This window comes from Oryctolagus cuniculus, chromosome 19 (genome assembly GCF_051225735.1).
Source record: "Oryctolagus cuniculus isolate XC-2025 breed Fujian yellow rabbit chromosome 19, ASM5122573v1, whole genome shotgun sequence".
NCBI lineage: Eukaryota > Metazoa > Chordata > Mammalia > Lagomorpha > Leporidae > Oryctolagus > Oryctolagus cuniculus.
Window position 1 is genome coordinate 339569 of NC_142885.1, and position 18771 is coordinate 358339.

The window sequence follows — 18771 nt, forward strand, 5'->3', positions numbered from 1 at the left end:
TCTGTGAATAAGTGCATCTAGAACCTGGAAAAGTTGATGTCTTATGCTGAAGAGACATAAGAATCAATGTCTTTTTATCTTTTTTTAATTATATAATTTACAAATAAGTTTTAGATGTCTAAAAGGATGAAATTATGTACTTTTCAGAAATTTATACCTATATACAACTATAGTTGATATATTATACATTTTATTTCTTTAGGTTTTTAAGACTTCTTAGGGCTGCCACTGTGGTGTGGGCAGAGGCCCACACACTTGGGCCATCTTTTGCTGCTATTTTCCCAGGTTCAATAGCAGGGAGCTGGATCAGGAGCGGAGAGACTGGGACACAAACTGGCACAAATATGGGATACCACTCCCATCTAGTAAAACTTGATCAGATAACACTGGTTGCTTCTATTAGTGATAAGTAGCTCAAGCTTGACCTCAAATTTAGTCCTTGTAGGATCCTGAATTAATTTCAGTCTGTGATCCTCACTCTCTTTATATCTTAGGGACTATATTTTTCATTATTGATTTAGTAAAATCAAGTGTTAGAGCTCCTATTTCTAAGTGCTTGAAATTATAAATGCTGGTCAGAAGGTGTATTTAGGGTTTGGTGCCATGGCTCACTTGGTTAATCCTCCACCTGTGGCACTGGCGTCCCATATGGGGACCAGGTTCTAGTCCTGGTTACTCCTCTTCCAGTCCAGCTCTGTGCTGTGGCCAGGGAAGGCAGTGGAGGATGGCCCAAGTGCGTGGGCCCCTGCACCCCCATGAGAGACCAGGAAGATGCACCTGGCTCCTGGCTTTGGATCAATGCAGCGCTGGTGACAGCGGCCATTTGGGGAGTGAACCAGCACAAGGAAGACCTTTCTGTCTCTCTTTTACTGTCTGTAACTCTACCTGTCAAATAAAAACAAAGGTATATTTAAAATCAGTGAGAGAAAATGAATTGTAAAAGATCAATCAACAATTGAGTGTTGCATGCTGCCTTCCCACTTTCTTCTCAGGAATCCCCACAGAATTTTCCAGCATAATTCTAAAATCAGCAACTCCTGCTGTCAGAAGTGTGTGGCTACCACTATGGGGAGCAATAATTTTTAGAAAGGACAAGGGAATTCACTATTTCATGATACTATTCTTGTTTGATGCCTACACTTCATTTTCTGTTTACATTGTATGATGCTGGGAACTAAGTAATGATTTTATTCTGGGTCTGAGGTGAAGTTATGTAAGATTGAAGTTCAAGACTGAGGTCCTTCAATTTGCAGAATGAAGTCACTGAAAGGCAATTACCAGATAAGTGCTGAGATAGGCATTTGCATGGCACAATTCATACACTATACATAGAAAAAATGACCAATAGCTGTGTGCCAACAGTCAATGGCCCATGAGACCATCACTCAAATCCTCAAGAGTTTGTCTATAATTTCATGGCAATTCTCATTTAGACTAGAAGAGGAGTAAAAGCAGGAGCTCCATGACACCCTAATATTTGTCTCTTGCCTAATTTGTGTCAGAAACCACTACTTAAGTGCAGTTTTTTTTTTAAATCTAGCTTTGTTAAAAATATACAGATAACTGGATGTGATGGATAGATGAATTCAGGATGTTTTGGGTAAAGAATTTCTAGATAGTGCAGTTTTAAATATTCACAAAGACTTTACAAGGCATTCACCCTGTTTTCCAGCCTATTAATGCACCAAATTATTACTATTTTAATGTAAAATATGATCCATTGATGGTCCACAAATTATTTTAATAGGTAAGATCAAGCATCATTTTAAAATCTAGTCTGTTATATACTTAGTACCTGGGCTATGCTTCTGCCCACTGTATTCTTTTTCTCTTTAACTTTTATTTAATAAATATAAATTTCCAAAGTACAGCTTTTGGATTACAATGGCTTCCCCCCTTCCCCCATAACTTCCCTCCCACCTGCAACCCTCCCATCTCCGGCTCCTTCTCCCATTCCATTCACATCAAGATTCATTTTCAATTATCTCTATATACAGAAGATCACTTTAGCATATATTAAGTAAAGATTTCAACAGTTTGCACCCACACAGAAACACAAAGTGTAAAGTACTGTTTGAGTACTAGTTATAGCATTAATTCACATTGAACAACATATTAAGTACAGAAATCCTACATGGTGAGTAAGTGCACGGTGACTCCTGTTGTTGATTTAACTATTGACAGTCTTGTTTATGGCATCAGTAATCACCCTAGGCTCTTGTCATATGTTGCCAAGGCTGTGGAAGCCTTTTGAGTTCACCGACTCCGATCTTACTTAGACAAGGTCATAGTCAAAGTGGAAGTTCTCTCCTGCCTTCAGAGAAAGGTAGCTCCTTCTTTGAAGGCCTGTTCTATCCATTGAGATATCACTCACAGGGATCTTTTATTTAGGCTTTTATTTCTTATTTTTTTAATTTTTTTTCCCAGTGTGTCTTGGCTTTCCATGCCTAAAATACTCTCATGGGCTCTTCAGCCAGATCCAAATGCCTTAAGGGCTGATTCTGAGGCTAGAGTGCTGTTTAGGACATCTGCCATTCTATGAGTCTGCTGTGTATCCCGCTTCCCATGTTGGATAGTTCTCTCCTTTTTAATTCTATCAGTTAATATTAGCAGATACTAGTCTTGCTTATGTGATCCCTTTGACTCTTAATCCTATCATTATGATCAATTGTGAACTGAAATTGATCACTTTGACTAGTGACATGGCATTGGTACATGCCACCTTGATGGGATTGAATTGGAATCCCCTGGCACGTTTTAAACTCTACCATTTGGGGCAAGTCTGATTGAGCATGTCCCAGATTGTACATCTCCTCCCTCTCTTATTCAAACTCTTATATTTAACAAGGACCACTTTTCAGTTAAAGTTAAACACCTAAGAATAATTGTGTGTTAATTAAAGAGTTCAACCAAAGTATTAAGTAGAACAAAAAAGTACTAAAAGGGATAAAGTATTAAGTTGTTCATCAATAGTTAGGAAAAGGGGTGATCAAGTCACTGTTTCTCAAAGTGTCTGTTTCACTTCAACAGGCTTCCTTTTAGGTGCTTGGTTAGTTGTCACAGATCAGGGAGAACATATGATATTTCTCCCTTTGAGACTGGCTTATTTCACTCAGCATGATGTTTTCCAGATTCCTCCATTTTGTTGCAAATGAGCAGATTTCATTGTTTTTGACTGCTGTGTAGTATTCTATAGAGTACATGTCCCATAATTTCTTTATCCAGTCTACTGTTGATGGGCATTTGGGTTGGTTCCAGGTCTTAGCTATTGTGAATTGAGCTGCAATAAACATTATGGTGCAGACATCTTTATTATTTGCCAATTTAATTTCCTTTGAGTAAATTCCAAGGAGTGGGATGGCTGGGTTGTATGGTAGGGTTATATTCAGGATTCTGAGGAATCTCCAGGCTGACTTCCATAGTGGCTTGACCAGTTTGCATTCCCACCAACAGTGGGTTAGTGTCCCTTTTTTCCCACATCCTCTCCAGCATCTGTTGTTGGTAGATTTCTGTATGTGAACCATTCTAACCAGGGTGAGGTGAAACCTCTAAGGTCTAATTGATAGGCAAAGATTGTGTTTATAGGAGCTTTTTTCTAAGTTTTTTAAAAAAATTATTTGAAAGTATTGCATATAGAGGAGAGACCCAGAGAGATCTCCCTTCTGCTTGTTCACATCACAGATGGCTGCATTGAGCAGGGCCAGGAAAGAATGAGGTCAGGAACCAAGATCTTCACCTGGATCTCCCACATTGGTAGCATTTGCCCAAGTATTTGGATCATCTTCCATTGCTTTTCTCAGGCCATCAGCAGGAAGCTAGATCAAAAGCAGAAGAGCCAGAACATGACCCAGTGCTCATATGGGGTGCTTGTATTGCAGACGGCAGGTTTACTTGCTATGTGACAATGCTGGCCCTGTTTTATGGGAACTTCCAAATGAAATTTTGAAGTTGTATGCATTGTAGTTTGCATGTAATTCAACTTTCTGCCATACTTACTGATATATATCAGCATTTGATGTAGGACAAATCAGAAAACACAATGGCTTAACAAATAGCCAGTTGATTTGCAGTTCTGACTCTGTGTTTTGGGCTGTACTCAGCTGGGCAGTTCCTATGATCGGTCCAGGAGCAGAAATGAGAGTTTAGCCATCTGGGGAACTGATTGAGGCTTCACTTAAGTGTCTGGGGTTTGTGGTGAATCTTGGCTGCACATTATCTCTTTTTTTCTTTTTTTGACAGGCAGAGTTAGTGAGAGAGAGAGAGACAGAGAGAAATGCCTTCCTTCCATTGGCTCACCCCCCAAATGGCTGCTATGGCCAGTATGCTGTGCTGATCCAAAGCTAGGAGACAGGCACTTCCTCCTGGTCTCCCATGTGGGTGCAGGGCCCAAGCACTTGGGCCATCCTCCACTGCCTTCCCAGGCCACAGCCGAGAGCTGGACTGGAATAGGAGCAACTGGGTCAGAACCAGCACCCCAACTGAGACTGTCACCTGGAATACCAGTGCCACGGGCGGAGGATTAACCTAGTGAGCCACGGTGCCAGCCTACATACTATCTCTTCAACAGGCAGGCCCCAGCGTTTTTCAGAAGATAACTGTCAGAAAAAGAAAATCTGAGAAGGCAAATACTTTACAAATTGTCTATTTCTGGGGCTGGTTCTGTGACATAGCAAGTAAAGACACCACCTGCAGTGCCAGCATTTCATATGGGTGTCAGTTCATGACTCGGCTGCTCCACTTCTGATCCAGCTCTTTGCTACAGCCTGGAAAAACAGTAGAAGATGGCCCAAGTCCTTTGGCCCCTGCTCCCTTGTGGGAGACCTGACAGAAGCTCCTGGTTCATATCTTTGGATCTACACAGCTCCAGCCATTGCAGCCATCTGGGGAGTGAACCTGCAGTTCGAAGACCTCTCTTTATTCCTCCTTCTCTCTCTCTCTCTCTCTCTCTCTCTCTCTCTCTCTCTCTCTTCTCTGCCTCTCCTTCTCTCTTTGTGTAACTCTTTCATATAAATAAATATTTTAACAAATTGTCTATTTCTATCACATTTACTGGTATCTCATGGGGCAAATCAATTGAAATGGTGAAATTCATGGTCTTTTTCAAAAAGATTTATTTATTCATTTGAAAGAGTTACACACAGAGAGAGGGAGAGGCAGAGAGAGATAGAGAGCTCTTCCATCTGCTGGTTCACTCCCCAGTTGGCTGCAATGGCCAGAGTTGTGCCAATCCAAAGCCAGGGTCCAGGAGATTCTTCTGGGTCTTCCACATGGGTACAGGGGCCCAAGGACTTGGGCCATCTTCTACTGCTTTCCCAGGCCATAGCAGAAAGCTGGATCAGAAGTGGGGCAGCTGGGAATCAAACCAGTGCCTATATGGGATGCCAGTCTGCAGGTGGCAGTTTTACCCGCTAGGCCACAGTGCCAGCCCCAATCCAGGGTTTTGTGAAGGGATGAATACAGGGAAAGGTGCTACTTGGAATCATTACTGGTAAAGTGCACTGCATTAAATATACATTATGTGTATTTGTTAACTTTCTTTAGTATAAACTTTAATAACAACATAATGTTTATCTCTGATAACCTTATTCATTGAACACTCAACTTTTCTTTTTACTTTTACATTATTATTTTACAAAATTTGTAGATAATGCTTTCGTTAAACCAATGATAACTTCTGTTTAATCTCTGCCACTTAATATAGGTGGGTGCATTTTCCTATGTATTTCTATTTTTAGAGGTTTATTCCTCCACAGTGAAGCTGATGTTTTCTTGGTTAATGTATTTATTATTCTTTATTCATTCTATTATATCCTTTTTTTCCCCACTGTTCAGTGCAGAAGGAAACCAGAGGGTTTTTTTTTTTAAGATTTCATTTATTTATTGAAAGAGTTGCAGAGAGAGAAAGTCTTCTATCTGCTGGCTCACCCTCCAAATTACTGCAAAGGCTGGAGCTCAGCCGATCCAAAGCCAAGACCCAAGAGCTTCTGGGTCTCCCATGCAGGTGCAGTGGCCCAGGGACTTGGACCATGTTCCACTGCTTTCTCAGGACATAGCAGAAAGCTAGATTGTATGTTGAGCATGCAGGACTTGAACCAGAACCCATATGGAATGCTGGCACTGAAGGCAGCAGCTTTACCCATTATGCCACAGCGTTGGCCTCCCGAGTTCTCTTTGAACTCCTGCCATTCACCTTCTCTCCCAGGTATGATTCTGGGTCCTCCACATGTTTCTAAGAGGAAAGAAAATTAATATATCACCTGTAATTGTTTTTTTTTTTAAATTATTCCCCAGCTTGTCAGTACTCATTTTAGGTGTTTAATGCTAGTTTATTTATTTATTTTTTTAGATTTTTTTTATTTATTTGAAAGTCAGAGTTACAGAGAGGCAGAGGGGGAGAGAGAGAGAGTATTCCATCTGCTGGTGCACTCCCCAGTTTGCCACAATGGCCGAAGTTGCACTGGTCCAAAGCTAGAAGTGAAGAGCTTCTTCTGGGTCTCCCACATAGGTTCAGGGGTGCAAGGACTTAGGCCATCTTCTACTGAATCCCCAGGCCATAGCATAGAGCTGGATTGGAAGTGAAGCCACTGGGACTTGAACTGGCACCAATATGGGATGCCAGCACTGAAGGCAGTGGCTTTACCTGCTAGCCACAGTGCCAGTCCCAGTATACTAGTTAATTAAAATGGAAAATATGGGGCTGGCTCTGTGGCTCAGCGAGTTAATGCCCTGGTCTAAAGCATCAACTTCCCATATAGGCACCGGTTTGAGACCTGGCTGCTCCACTTCTGCTCCAGCTCTCTACTATGGCCTGGGAAAGCAGTGGAAGATGGCCCAGGTCCTTGGGCCCCTGCACCCATGTGGGAGACCCAGAAGAAGCTCCTGGTTCCTGGCTTCAGATTGGTGCAGTTCCAGCCATTGCAGCCAACTGGGGACTGAACCAACAGATGGAAGACCTCTCTCTCTCTCTCTGCCTCTCCTCTCTCTGTGTATCTCTGGCTTTCAAATAAATAAATAAATCTTTACAAAATTTTAAAATAGAAAAATAAACATAAAATTTGTTCTCACAGAATATACAGAAATGAATTATGAATTTGGCATGATTATGAAACATTACTGTCATCTATAATAATGCAGTTTGGTCTCTTGTCTTTCTGTTGCTATAGCAAAATATATATTACATGAATTGAGTTGAAACTAAGCACAATATGCTACATTTTTGGGGTCATGTCTGAAACATTCTACACATAGATGATGTACTGAACAGTGTTTTAGTGCTACCTATGAAGTAAACACTTAGCATTGTGCAAGAGGAAGAGTTACCTAATGCTGGAACACAAATCAGTTAAGTTTGTTTTCAAATTGTTAGAGTAATGGAGTTCTTAATACCTTTGAGAAGTTGAATTGGATTCTGAAATAGGATAAGGAATGTGTGGAGAAAAGAATCTACTGGAGGCTCATTTGTTTTTTTAAGATTATTTATTTGAAAGGTGGACTTGCAGAGATTGGGAGAGAAAGGGAGACAAAAGGTGATATATTCTATCTACTGTTTCATTCCCCAAATGCCCACAATGGCTGGGACTGGGCCAGGCCAAAGCCAGGAGCCTGGGACTCCATGGGTCTCCCACATTGGTGGAAGGGTCCAAATACTCAGGCCATTTTCACTGCTCTTTCAATCAGGTTAGCAGGGAACTAGATTGGAAGTGGAGCAGCAAGGAGTCAAGTCCTCTGTTCACATGGGATGCCAGCATTGATGGTGGAGGCTTAGCCTGCTGGATCACAATTCTGGTGACTATTGCAGGTTCTGAAACGAATCTCTAAGCATTTTCCTCAGTGAGTCACAAATGCAGATTGTACTGCAGACATTCCCAGGTTCTCTTTTTGGGCAAATAATTCCATTGCTTTCATTTAATTATGTATAATGTCATTTCAAATGTTTGTCATTTGAATGTTTTGGGCAAGTATTTCCATTGCTTTCACTTTAATTAGGTATAATGTTATTTCAATTGTTTATCAGTAGAATAATCATAGACAAGGGCAAAAGCTAATTTGTATTCTTTGTCTTACCTGTATTTTCTCTCTTACTTAAAAATATTTATTAGCTTGATAGAGAAAAAAGTTGATGGACTGAGAGATAGAGAGCTTTGACACATTAATTCACTTCCTAGATAACCATACCAAACAGGTGGGGCAGGACTGAAGCCAGGATTGAGGAATGGAATCTAGGCCTCCTTCATTGGTGACATCACCATTGCTTCCCCAGGTTTGCATTATCTGGGAGCTAGAAACTAGAGTTGGCATTGGAAATCACAGACACTCTGAGGCGGCATCATAAACAACACTAAGCTAAATGTCTGCCCTGTCTTTTAATATATTTTTCCTCTGACATATTGGAAATGATATGCATGGTGTTTTCCTGGAAATTGTTTTCTGTTCATTCCCATCGTAGTTTCACTGATGGTTTCTTGCCTTTTTTCTCAATGCTTCTACATACTTCTCCTTAACATTGCCCAGTCAAGAGTCAGTATTGCCCCTCTTCTAGCCTGCTGTGCAATTCCCCTTGACAGATGTGGCCTTTGTGATTTGAACCTCCTGTTTCCCTCCAGCTTGGGCATGTCTCACAGCCTGTAGATCATGGGTTTGACTCTGTTGAATGCTCCGTGTGGCTTTCTAAACACTCAACAAGTCTAATGTGAAACCATATCCTTCCTTTTTTCCTTCATATCCATACACAACTGTCAGTGTTTATTTTGTGACAGAGTTAACATGTTGACTAGAAGTGTATTATTATAGGTGATGACGGCATTTGAAGACCTGGCTGTGTACTTTACATGGGAGGAATGGCAGAAAATGAACAATGCTCAGAAAATCCTGTACAGAGATGTGATGCTGGAGACCTACAGCAGCCTGTTCTCCTTGGGTGAGTGACACCCATCACACGCCCAGTGATAACATTTTCTTGCTATTTGACAAATAAGGGAACACTTTATAATGTTTAATATTGGGCAGGATTAGAAATTGAGTCCATGAATAATCTGAATATCTACCATCTAACAAAAGATTCAAATTGGAACATTTGTTGCATAGCTCCTGAACCAAGCTGTAGTCCTTTAAATAACCCAAGATAGTGAGTTTACAAAGTCTCACTTTGTTTCCATTAATAGGGCACTGCATTACCAAACCTGACTTGATCTTTAAGTTGGAGCGAGGAGAAGAGCCATGGATGGTGGATGAATGCTTGAATCGGAGCCTTTCAGGTCAGTCTGCACATAAGAGACAGGGAGGCCAAGGCAGAAAGTGTGCAGATGTTGACTGGTGTTCTTTCCATGAAATTTTCTCAAGCCTTACTCCTGATGACAGCTGCTTTTGTGCCTCAGACACAGGCATTTAGAGATACCAGTATCTTCCTAACTTTTGTTCTTAGTGAAGATGTTCTTTGATTAAAAAAAAATCCAGTCATTTTCTGATGTTACTAAGGCTTTTATCTAGGTTTGATACATTCCCCCAATTCTAACTTGTCCTTCTCTACACTTTCATACCTTTCCCTTCATGCACTTATTAGTTCCTTCAGTGCTTGTTAATTAGGTAACATACAGAAACTAATTTTTTTAAGATTAATTTTTCTGTTGTTTTTTTTTTGGTTTTTTTTTTTTTTTTTGACAGGCAGAGTGGACAGTGAAAGAAAGAGACAGAGAGGAAGGTCTTACTTTTGCCATTGGTTCACCCTCCAGTGGCCACCATGGCCGGTGTGCTGTGGCTGGCACACCACGCTGATCCAAAGCCAGGAGCCAGGTGCTTCTCCTGGTCTCCCATGCAGGTGCAGGGCCCAAGGACCTGGGCCATCCTCCACTGCACTCCTGGGCCACAGCAGAGAGCTGGCCTGGAAGAGGGGCAACTGGGACAAAATCCAGCACCCGACCGAGACTAGAAACTGGTGTGCTGGTGCCGCAGGCAGAGGATTAGCCTATTGAGCCACCACACCAGCCTGTTTCTGTTTTTTTTTTTTAAGATTTATTTATTTATTTGAAAGTCAGAGAGAGAGAAGAAGGAGAGGCAGAGAGAAAAAGAGAGGTCTTCCATCCACTGGTTCACTTCCCAATTGGCTGTCATGGCTGGAGCTGTACTGATCTGAAGCTAGGAGCCAGGAGCTTCTTCCAGGTCTCCCATATGAGTACAGGGGTCCAAGGACTTGGGCCATCTTCTACTGCTTTCCCAGGCCATAGCAGAGTGCTGGATCAGAAGTGGAGCACCTAAGACTTAAACTGGTGCCCATAAGTGATGTTGGCACTGCAGGTGGTGGCTTTACCTGCTATGCCACAATGCCAGCCCCCAGAAACTTATTTCTAACTCATTGCTCAGATTGCGTTCCCACTCATGATTTTGCCCAGGCATAGAACTTGCTCAGGACTGAATCAATAAATGTGAACTCTCTCTTTCTTAGTCTCTTTCTTTTTTTTCCTCTGTGCCTCTCAAATAAATAAGAAAATTATAGTCTGTTGGAAACATTTGAAGAGTGAGCCTACAGTTGGCAAACCTCTGTTTCAGTCTGTCTTTATCTCTCATTCTGTCTCTCTGACTCTCAAGTAAGTAAATAAGTAAATGTTAAAAGATGGTCATGTGGCTGGCACTGTGGTGCAGTGAATTAACACCCTAGCATGAAGCACCAGCATCCCATATGGGCACCAGTTTTTGACCCAGTTGCTCCACTTCCAATCCAGCTCTCGGCTATGGCCTGGGAAAGCAGTAGAAGATGGTCCAAGTCCTTGGTCCCCTGCACCCAAGGGAGACCCAGAAGCAGCTCCTGGCTCCTGGCTTCAGATCAGCACAGTTCTGGCCATTGTGGCCAACAGGGGAGTGAACCATTGGTTGGAAGACCTTACTCTCTCTTTGCCTCTCCTCTCTCTGTGTAACTCTGACTTTCAAATAAATAAATAAATCTTTAAAAAAAAAAAAGATGGTCATGAGTAAGCCTCTGTGCTGTGACATCAGAAATTATGAAGCTAGGAATGACACTGTGGTGCAGTGTGTTAAAGCTCCAGCCTGCAACACTAGCATTGCATATTGGTGCCAGTTCAAGTCCCAGCTGGTCCCCTTCTAATCCAGCTCTCTGCTAATGCACCTGAGAAAAGAGCAGAGGTTGGCCCAAGTCTTTGGCCCCCTGTACCCATGTGGGAGATAAGAAAGACACTCTGGCTCCTAACTTCATTTTGGCCCAGCATTGGTTGTTGTGCCCATATGGGTAGTGAACCAGCAGATGGAAGACTTCTCTCTGTCTCTCTCTCTATAATTCTAGCTTTCAAATAAATAAAGTAAATCTTTGAAAAAAAGAAGTCCTAAACTAAGCATTAACTTACATAAAACATGAAAATAAGTGATTCTAGACTCACCAAGAAAATACTGAGATTTTGAGACCCAAGGTCAAGTAGCCTCATGGGGTTATGTTGAGTGACTCAGATTTCTTTAAGGGTGGAGTCTGAAGTATGATTTCTCTCTTATTTTCAGTATCATTGAAAATAAGCCAATAAAAAGATAAGAAAAGCATATGAAATGAAGCTTTCAGTGAAAATAGGAGGCAACTGATCAAAAGTCTCCAGAAATTCAAATTATCACACAGGAATGTTTCTAGAAAGAATTTAGAGGAGGTAACCAGTACTGATGATTTCAGAATGAGTTAGAAAACACTTTTCAAAGAAGATGAGCACATCCCGGTTTGCAGAAACAAATTCTTCAAATTGATTGGGAGTGTTTAACTAAAGTGGTATATTGGGAATTTTCTGTACCTGTTGTACTTCTGAGAAGCTGAAGGTGTTGGGTGTCCTTAGGAATTTGGGGAAGCTGTCATAGAGTAGAGACAAAGTCGTTTTTCATTTGAAAAATCCCACAAATGAGGTTTACCTAGGAAGACTGAGCATGAGACACTCATAGATTTAAATCCTACTCCTTAAATGTTGTCCTGCTTAAAGTACAGGCACATTTCACTCTTCTCCACCTGCAAGTAAATGATCAGTAAAACTTTTTCATGTTTATGGTTGAGATATCAGAGAAGCAAAAAGCACACAATTTTTATAAAAATAAACTGGAGAAAAAGGACAGGGGAAAAAATGGTTGCTAGGTAGTGGGTGAATATTTTTATTAAATATTTGCCCATTCTTTAAAATATTTTATAGTTATTTCATCTTTGTGAAAGGCAGAGTGATAGTGAGAGAAGAGAGAGAGAGAAAGAGGTCCTCTATTAGCTCACTTCCCAGATGCCTGCAACACTTAGGTCTAACTAGTCTGAAGCCAAAACTCTAGAATTCCTCTAGTCATCCCTGGTGTCTCACAGGTTCCCAGGCACATGAACCATTATCTGCTTCCTTCCAGTTTACATAGACAGAGAGCTGTACTGAAAGCAGAGTAGCCAGGGCTCAAACTGATACTGTTTTGAGATGCAGGCATCCCACACATCATAGCGCAAAAGTCATTCTACCATCCTTGACAAATTCCCATAGTAAAAAGGATCATGTTTGAACATTGGGAAACCTCATGGTATATTAATGTATTAAGGAGAAAAACCATATAATGGTCACAAATAATTACCTCATACTGATTTTGTGAACATCTTATGCCACTTGGATAACAAGTAACTTCATTCCCTTTACATGAGTATGCCAGGAGAAACAGTTACATGTGATTCAGTGACATGATTGCTTTTTTCTCATTTCAGTGGTCATGAAAAGGGATGACCTGATTAGGATCAACCAGGAAAGTCAGGACAAAAATCTGAATCAGGATTTTATGAAAAATAACAAGACATCAGCTCTCAAGAGAATTGAATTAAGAAAAACACTTAGTTTAAATTCAAGCCATGTTCCAACACTGATTATTCAAAAGGGAATCTATTCAGGATTGAAGCCTGAGGAATGGAATAAATGTCACACTGTGTATCCCCCCAGTGGGCCTGATCAACTACAGGCTGGAGAGAAATTTGATAACACTAAGATACCTGGAAAATCTCCCCAGTTCTGTGAGCCTCTTAGCCAGCTTGACAATATTCACATGATGAAGCAGCCATTTGGACCCACTGGACAAGCAAAAGTCTTCACAAGAAAGATGTTCTGTAAATCTGAGAGGGTTCATATGGCAGAAAACTGTAATAAATCAACTGTCACTTTTGGAAAAGCAATGCAAATAGAAAAAGCTATCCATGAAAATTCTAGCCTCAATATGCATCAACAAACTCACACAAGAAAGAAATTTTATAAGTACATTATGTATGTTGAACCTGTCATTCACCAGTCACATCTTACAATAAACCAGAGACTAAATACAAGGGAAAAACTTTACACATGTAAACCTTGTGGAAAATTACTCAGTTTTAATTCACCTTCTGAATGTAATGACTGTGGAAAAGCCTTTAGACAAAATTCAGTCCTCAGGAAACATCAGCAAATTCACACAGGGGAGAAACCTCATGAATGTAGTGACTGTAGAAAAGCCTTTACACAGAAGTCATACCTCATAAACCATCAGCGAATTCACACAGGAGAGAAACTTTATAAATGCCTTGAATGTGGAAAAGGCTTTCTGTGGAAGTCAGACCTCATCATACACCAGCGAATTCACACAGGGGAGAAACCTCATAAATGTAATGACTGTGGAAAAGCATTTGGATACAAGTCAGCCCTCCTCATACACCAGCGAATTCACACAGGGGAGAAACCTCATAAATGTAATGACTGTGGAAAAGCCTTTGGACAAAAGTCACACCTCATCATACACCAGCGAATTCACACAGGGGAGAAACCTTATGAATGTAATGACTGTGGAAAAGCCTTTGGACGAAAGTCAAGCCTCATCATACACCAGCGAATTCTCACAGAGGAGAAACCTCATAAATGTAATGACTGTGGAAAAGCCTTTGGACGAAAGTCAAACCTCATCATACACCAGCAAATTCACACAGGGGAGAAACCTCATAAATGTAATGACTGTGGAAAAGCCTTTGGACAAAAGTCAACCCTCCTCATACATCAGCGAATTCACACAGGAGAGAAACCTCATAAATGTAATGACTGTGGAAAAGCCTTTGGACAAAAGTCACACCTCATCATACACCAGCAAATTCACACAGGGGAGAAACCTCATAAATGTAATGCCTGTGGAAAAGCCTTTGGACACAAGTCAGGCCTTAGGAAACATCAGCGAATTCACACAGGAGAGAAACCTCATAAATGTAATGATTGTGGAAAAGCCTTTACACAAAAGTCAGACCTCATCATACACCAGCGAATTCACACAGGGGAAAAACCTCATAAATGTAATGACTGTGGAAAAGCCTTTGGACAAAAGTCAAGCCTCATCATACACCAGCGAACTCACACAGGGGAGAAACCTCATAAATGTAATGCCTGTGGAAAAGCCTTTGGACACAAGTCACACTTCATCATACACCAGCGAATTCACACAGGGGAGAAACCTCATAAATGTAATGCCTGTGGAAAAGCCTTTGGACAAACGTCAGGCCTCAGGAAACATCAGCGAATTCACGCAGGGGAGAAACCTCATAAATGTAATGACTGTGGAAAAGCCTTTGGACACAAGTCAGGCCTCAGGAAACATCAGCGAATTCACACAGGGGAGAAACCTCATAAATGTAATGACTGTGGAAAAGCCTTTGGACGAAAGTCAGACCTCATCATACACCAGCGAACTCACACAGGGGAGAAACCTCATAAATGTAATGCCTGTGGAAAAGCCTTTGGACAAAAGTCACACCTCATCATACACCAGCGAATTCACACAGGGAAGAAACCTCATAAATGTAATGCCTGTGGAAAAGCCTTTGGACAAACGTCAGGCCTCAGGAAACATCAGCGAATTCACACAGGGCAGAAACCTCATGAATGTAATGACTGTGGAAAAGCCTTTGGACGAAAGTCAGACCTCATCATACACCAGCGAATTCACACAGGTCAGAAACCTCATAAATGTAATGACTGTGGAAAAGCCTTTGGACAAAAGACTAACCTCATATCACAGCAGAAAATTCACACAGGGTAGAAAACTCAATTGTAATAACTGAGGAAAGCATTTAACCATAAGTCAACCTTCATCATGCATCAGAGAATTCACACAGGGCAGAAACCTTATGAATGTAATAACTGGAAAAGCCTTTGGACAAAAGTCAAACCTGAATGCACCAGAGAATGCACACAGTATTGAAACTTAATGAGTGTAATGACTGGAAAAACTTAAGTTCCAACTCCAAATGCATCAGAGGATTCACACAGGGAAATAACCTTATAAATGTAATGACTGCAGAAAAGCCTTTTTCTATAAGTTATACTCATATCAAAACAGTTCACACAGGGCAGAAACCTTGTGAATCTACTAAGTGTGGAAAAGCCTTTATAAATTATATGTTATAAATCATAGCTCATATCACACCAGAGAATTCACACCAGGGAGAGACTTCATGAATGCAATGACTGTAGAAAAGCCCTTGGCAGTAAGTCACATCTCAGAATGCATCAGAAAATGCACAGGAAGAGAAACCTCTTGGACATAATGACTTGGAAAGCTTTTTCCCATAATTCAGCCCTCATTGCACATCATCTAATTCATATGGGGGAAAACACTTAGGATATAATGCATATGGAAAAGCCTTTATCCATAAGTAACACCTCATAAAACATCAGAATTCACATGGGGGAGAAACCTTATGAATGGAATGAATGTTGGAAAACTCTGCCAAAATCACACAATATAACATCAGAGAATTTATTACATGGTGGAAATCTTGTAATAAATGTGGGAAAGCCTTTTGTCAGAAGGAATACCTCATAACACATGGAGTTCAAACAAGGGAGAGAACTTAAGAATATAATGAATGTGAAGGACTTTTTGCAAAATCAACATAACCATGTGACAGAGCCTTTTGCTGGAAATTACATCCCATACAATAGGCACTCCCATAAGGAAGAAAGGTTGGGACCAGCGCTGTGGCACAGTAGGTTAAAGTGCTGGCCTGAAATGCTGACATACCATGTGGGCACTGGTTCTAGTCCCAGTTGCTCCTCTTCTGATCCAGCTCTCTGCTATGGCCTGAGAAAGCAGTAGAAGATGGCCCTGCACCCACATGGGAGACCCAGAAGAAGCTCCTGACTCCTGGCTTTGGATCGCTGCAGCTCCAGCCATTGCATCCATCTGGGGAGTGAACTGTCAGATGGAAGACCTCTTTCTGCTTCTCTGTCTCTCTCTAACTCTGTCTTTCAAATAAAAAAATTGTTAAAAAAATGAAGAAGTTCAGAAATATTATTAGTGTAACAAAAAGCCATTTGTCAGAAATGGCATTATACATCAAAATTCACACAAGGGGTTTCATAGGAGTGTAATGAATGTGGAAGTATATTTTACTAGAATTCAGGCTTGCATAAATATAGGTGCGAGTTCTAGTCCCAGCTGCCCCTCTTCAATCCAGCTGTTTACTGTGGCCTGGGAAAGCAGTAGAAGACAGCCCAAGTGCTTGGGCCTCTGCACCCACATGGAAGACCAGGAAGAAGCACACATCAACTAACATCAGAGAATTCATACAGTAAAATGTCAATTTAATGCATGTGAAAAAATTTTTCTGCCATTAATCAATTCACATGAAGAGACTCCAAAATGAGAAAACATACATGCATAGAAAAGTCATGTACCATGGCCATGGTGATTTCACTTTTATTGTAAGATCATCATCACCCCCAACATTCTGTAAGTTGCCCTGGAAACTGTCAGGTACACAGTGTATCAGGGCCATTTTAGCCAAGGGTAATAATTCTTTCTTCTCAATGTAGTGTATATATATATATATATATGAATATATGTAACATATACATATATTTTATACATAGATAAATTTGCCACTGTGTGTCTAGATACTAGTATATTTCCTGAAAATTATGCGGGAAAATAGTGGGATCTTAATGTGACTTTTATCCCAGAATTATGTGTGTGTGTTTAATTTTAGAGGTTGGTAGACTTGGAGACACAGAAAAACAGAGATTATGAGCTACAACTTGGTGGCTTACTCTTTATTCTTGTAATGATCAGAAACTGGATTATTACAGAAAGCTGAGCTATTCTTTTCTGATGATAAATACATTATAAACATTTCAAAAGGTTGCTCTATATATTTATATTACAAATTATATATATGTACATTTATATTGTAATGTCATAAATTAAACACACACATATATATTATATATATAAACACCTTTAAAATTCTCCTTGTTATTGGTATAAATATTTTGAATTTTAAATATTTACTTTTAAAATTTTATTTAATATAAGTTTGATATATTTCATATATACAGACTAATGAATGTAAGTGACATGTCCCCTGATACCCTCCCTCCCACACACACTCCAACCCTTTCTCCTCTTCCCTCTCACATTCCCACTTAACTTTTACAAAATCTGTTTTCAGTTTACTTAATGATTGTATAGTTAACCCTACACTAAGTAAGAGTTCAACAAGTCAGCAAATAGTATGAAGCAAAAAAATAAATAAAAAAAAATCACTGTTCCTCAATGGAAGAGACAAGGGCTCTAAACAATCATCAAATCTCAAAATGTGTATCTAACTCCAATACATTACATTTTAGGTACTCTATTAGCTACCTCAGATCAGGGAAAACATAGGATATCTGTCTTTCGGGGACTCGTTTATTTTACTAAGTATAATGGTTTCCAGTTTCATCTATCTTGTTGCAAAAGACAGGGTTTCTTTTTCTTTCTTTTTTAATAACTGAGTAGTATGCCATAGTGTGTATATACCATAATTTTCTTATCAAGTCAACAATTGATTGATATCTGGATTGTTCCCAGATCTCAGCTATTGTGAATTGTGCTGCAATGAACATGGGGTTACAGATAACTCTTGCATATGCTAATTTCTTTTTTTTTTTTGGGTAAATTCCATGGAGTGGGATGGCTGGATCAAATGGTAGGCCTATAATCAGATTTGTAAGATATCTCCATACAGTCTTTCACAGTGGCTTACACCAGTTTACATTCCCACCAACAGTGGACCAGGGTAACTTTTCTCCACATCCTCATCAGTTTCGTCATTTGTTGATTTCTTTTATTTTATTTATTTATTTATTTATTTTTGACAGGCAGAGTTAGGCAGTGTGAGAGAGAGACAGAGAGAAAGCCTTCCTTCCATTGGTTCACCCCCCAAATGGCCACTACGGCTGGCGCGCTGCAGCCAGCATGCTGTGCTGATCTGAAACCAGGAGCCAGGTGCTTCCTCCTGGTCTCCCATGCGGGTGCTATTCTTTCTTCCCTATTTCTGACTCTTAAAACTGTTCCAAATTATAGGATTTGATTCAATGCACCAGGTCTTAAATTTAAGGTTTTATTTCTGACTTTTGAACAACCAAAGAGACAGATTCTGTGTTATTTTAAAGTAATCTACTATGCTCTCTTACTGCCTCTTAAGTTCTAATTGTTTAAAACAACTGAGTTTTAAAGGAGTTATGATTTGATCAAATCTGGTCCTTGGGCTAGATGGTGAAAGTGACATCTTAAGTATTAACATATTTATATATATATATATGATTAAGTTTAAAAGTGACTGTATTTGATTGCATTAAGTTTTAAGTTGATCATGTAGGAGGCATTAATTGTTAAAGTGATCATATCAACAGAATTAAAGAGTAGTAAATGCTTGAACATGGGAAGCAGTCCATACAGCAGACTCATAGAATGGCAATTGCTCTAAGTAACGCTCAATGACCTCAG

The 18771-nt window shown here is 40.2% G+C and overlaps 1 protein-coding gene across 6 annotated transcripts in view; it reads left to right on the plus strand.

Annotated features, from left to right (window-relative positions):
- Window positions 1-17285, plus strand: part of LOC100344289 (uncharacterized) — a 97797-nt gene extending 80512 nt beyond the window's left edge. For 5 of the 6 annotated variants that reach the window (XM_089320881.1, XM_089320880.1, XM_089320883.1 and 2 more), the window contains 3 exons: window positions 8791-8917; window positions 9162-9254; window positions 12704-15860. In XM_089320881.1, the coding sequence (XP_089177007.1) occupies window positions 8791-8917; window positions 9162-9254; window positions 12704-15039 (2556 nt within the window). In that variant the 3' untranslated portion in view covers window positions 15040-15860. Of the gene's footprint in view, window positions 1-8790; window positions 8918-9161; window positions 9255-12703 lie in introns of all 6 variants that reach the window. The other variant, XM_051841553.3, reaches the window with a different exon arrangement.
- Window positions 17286-18771: the final 1486 nt, after the last annotated feature.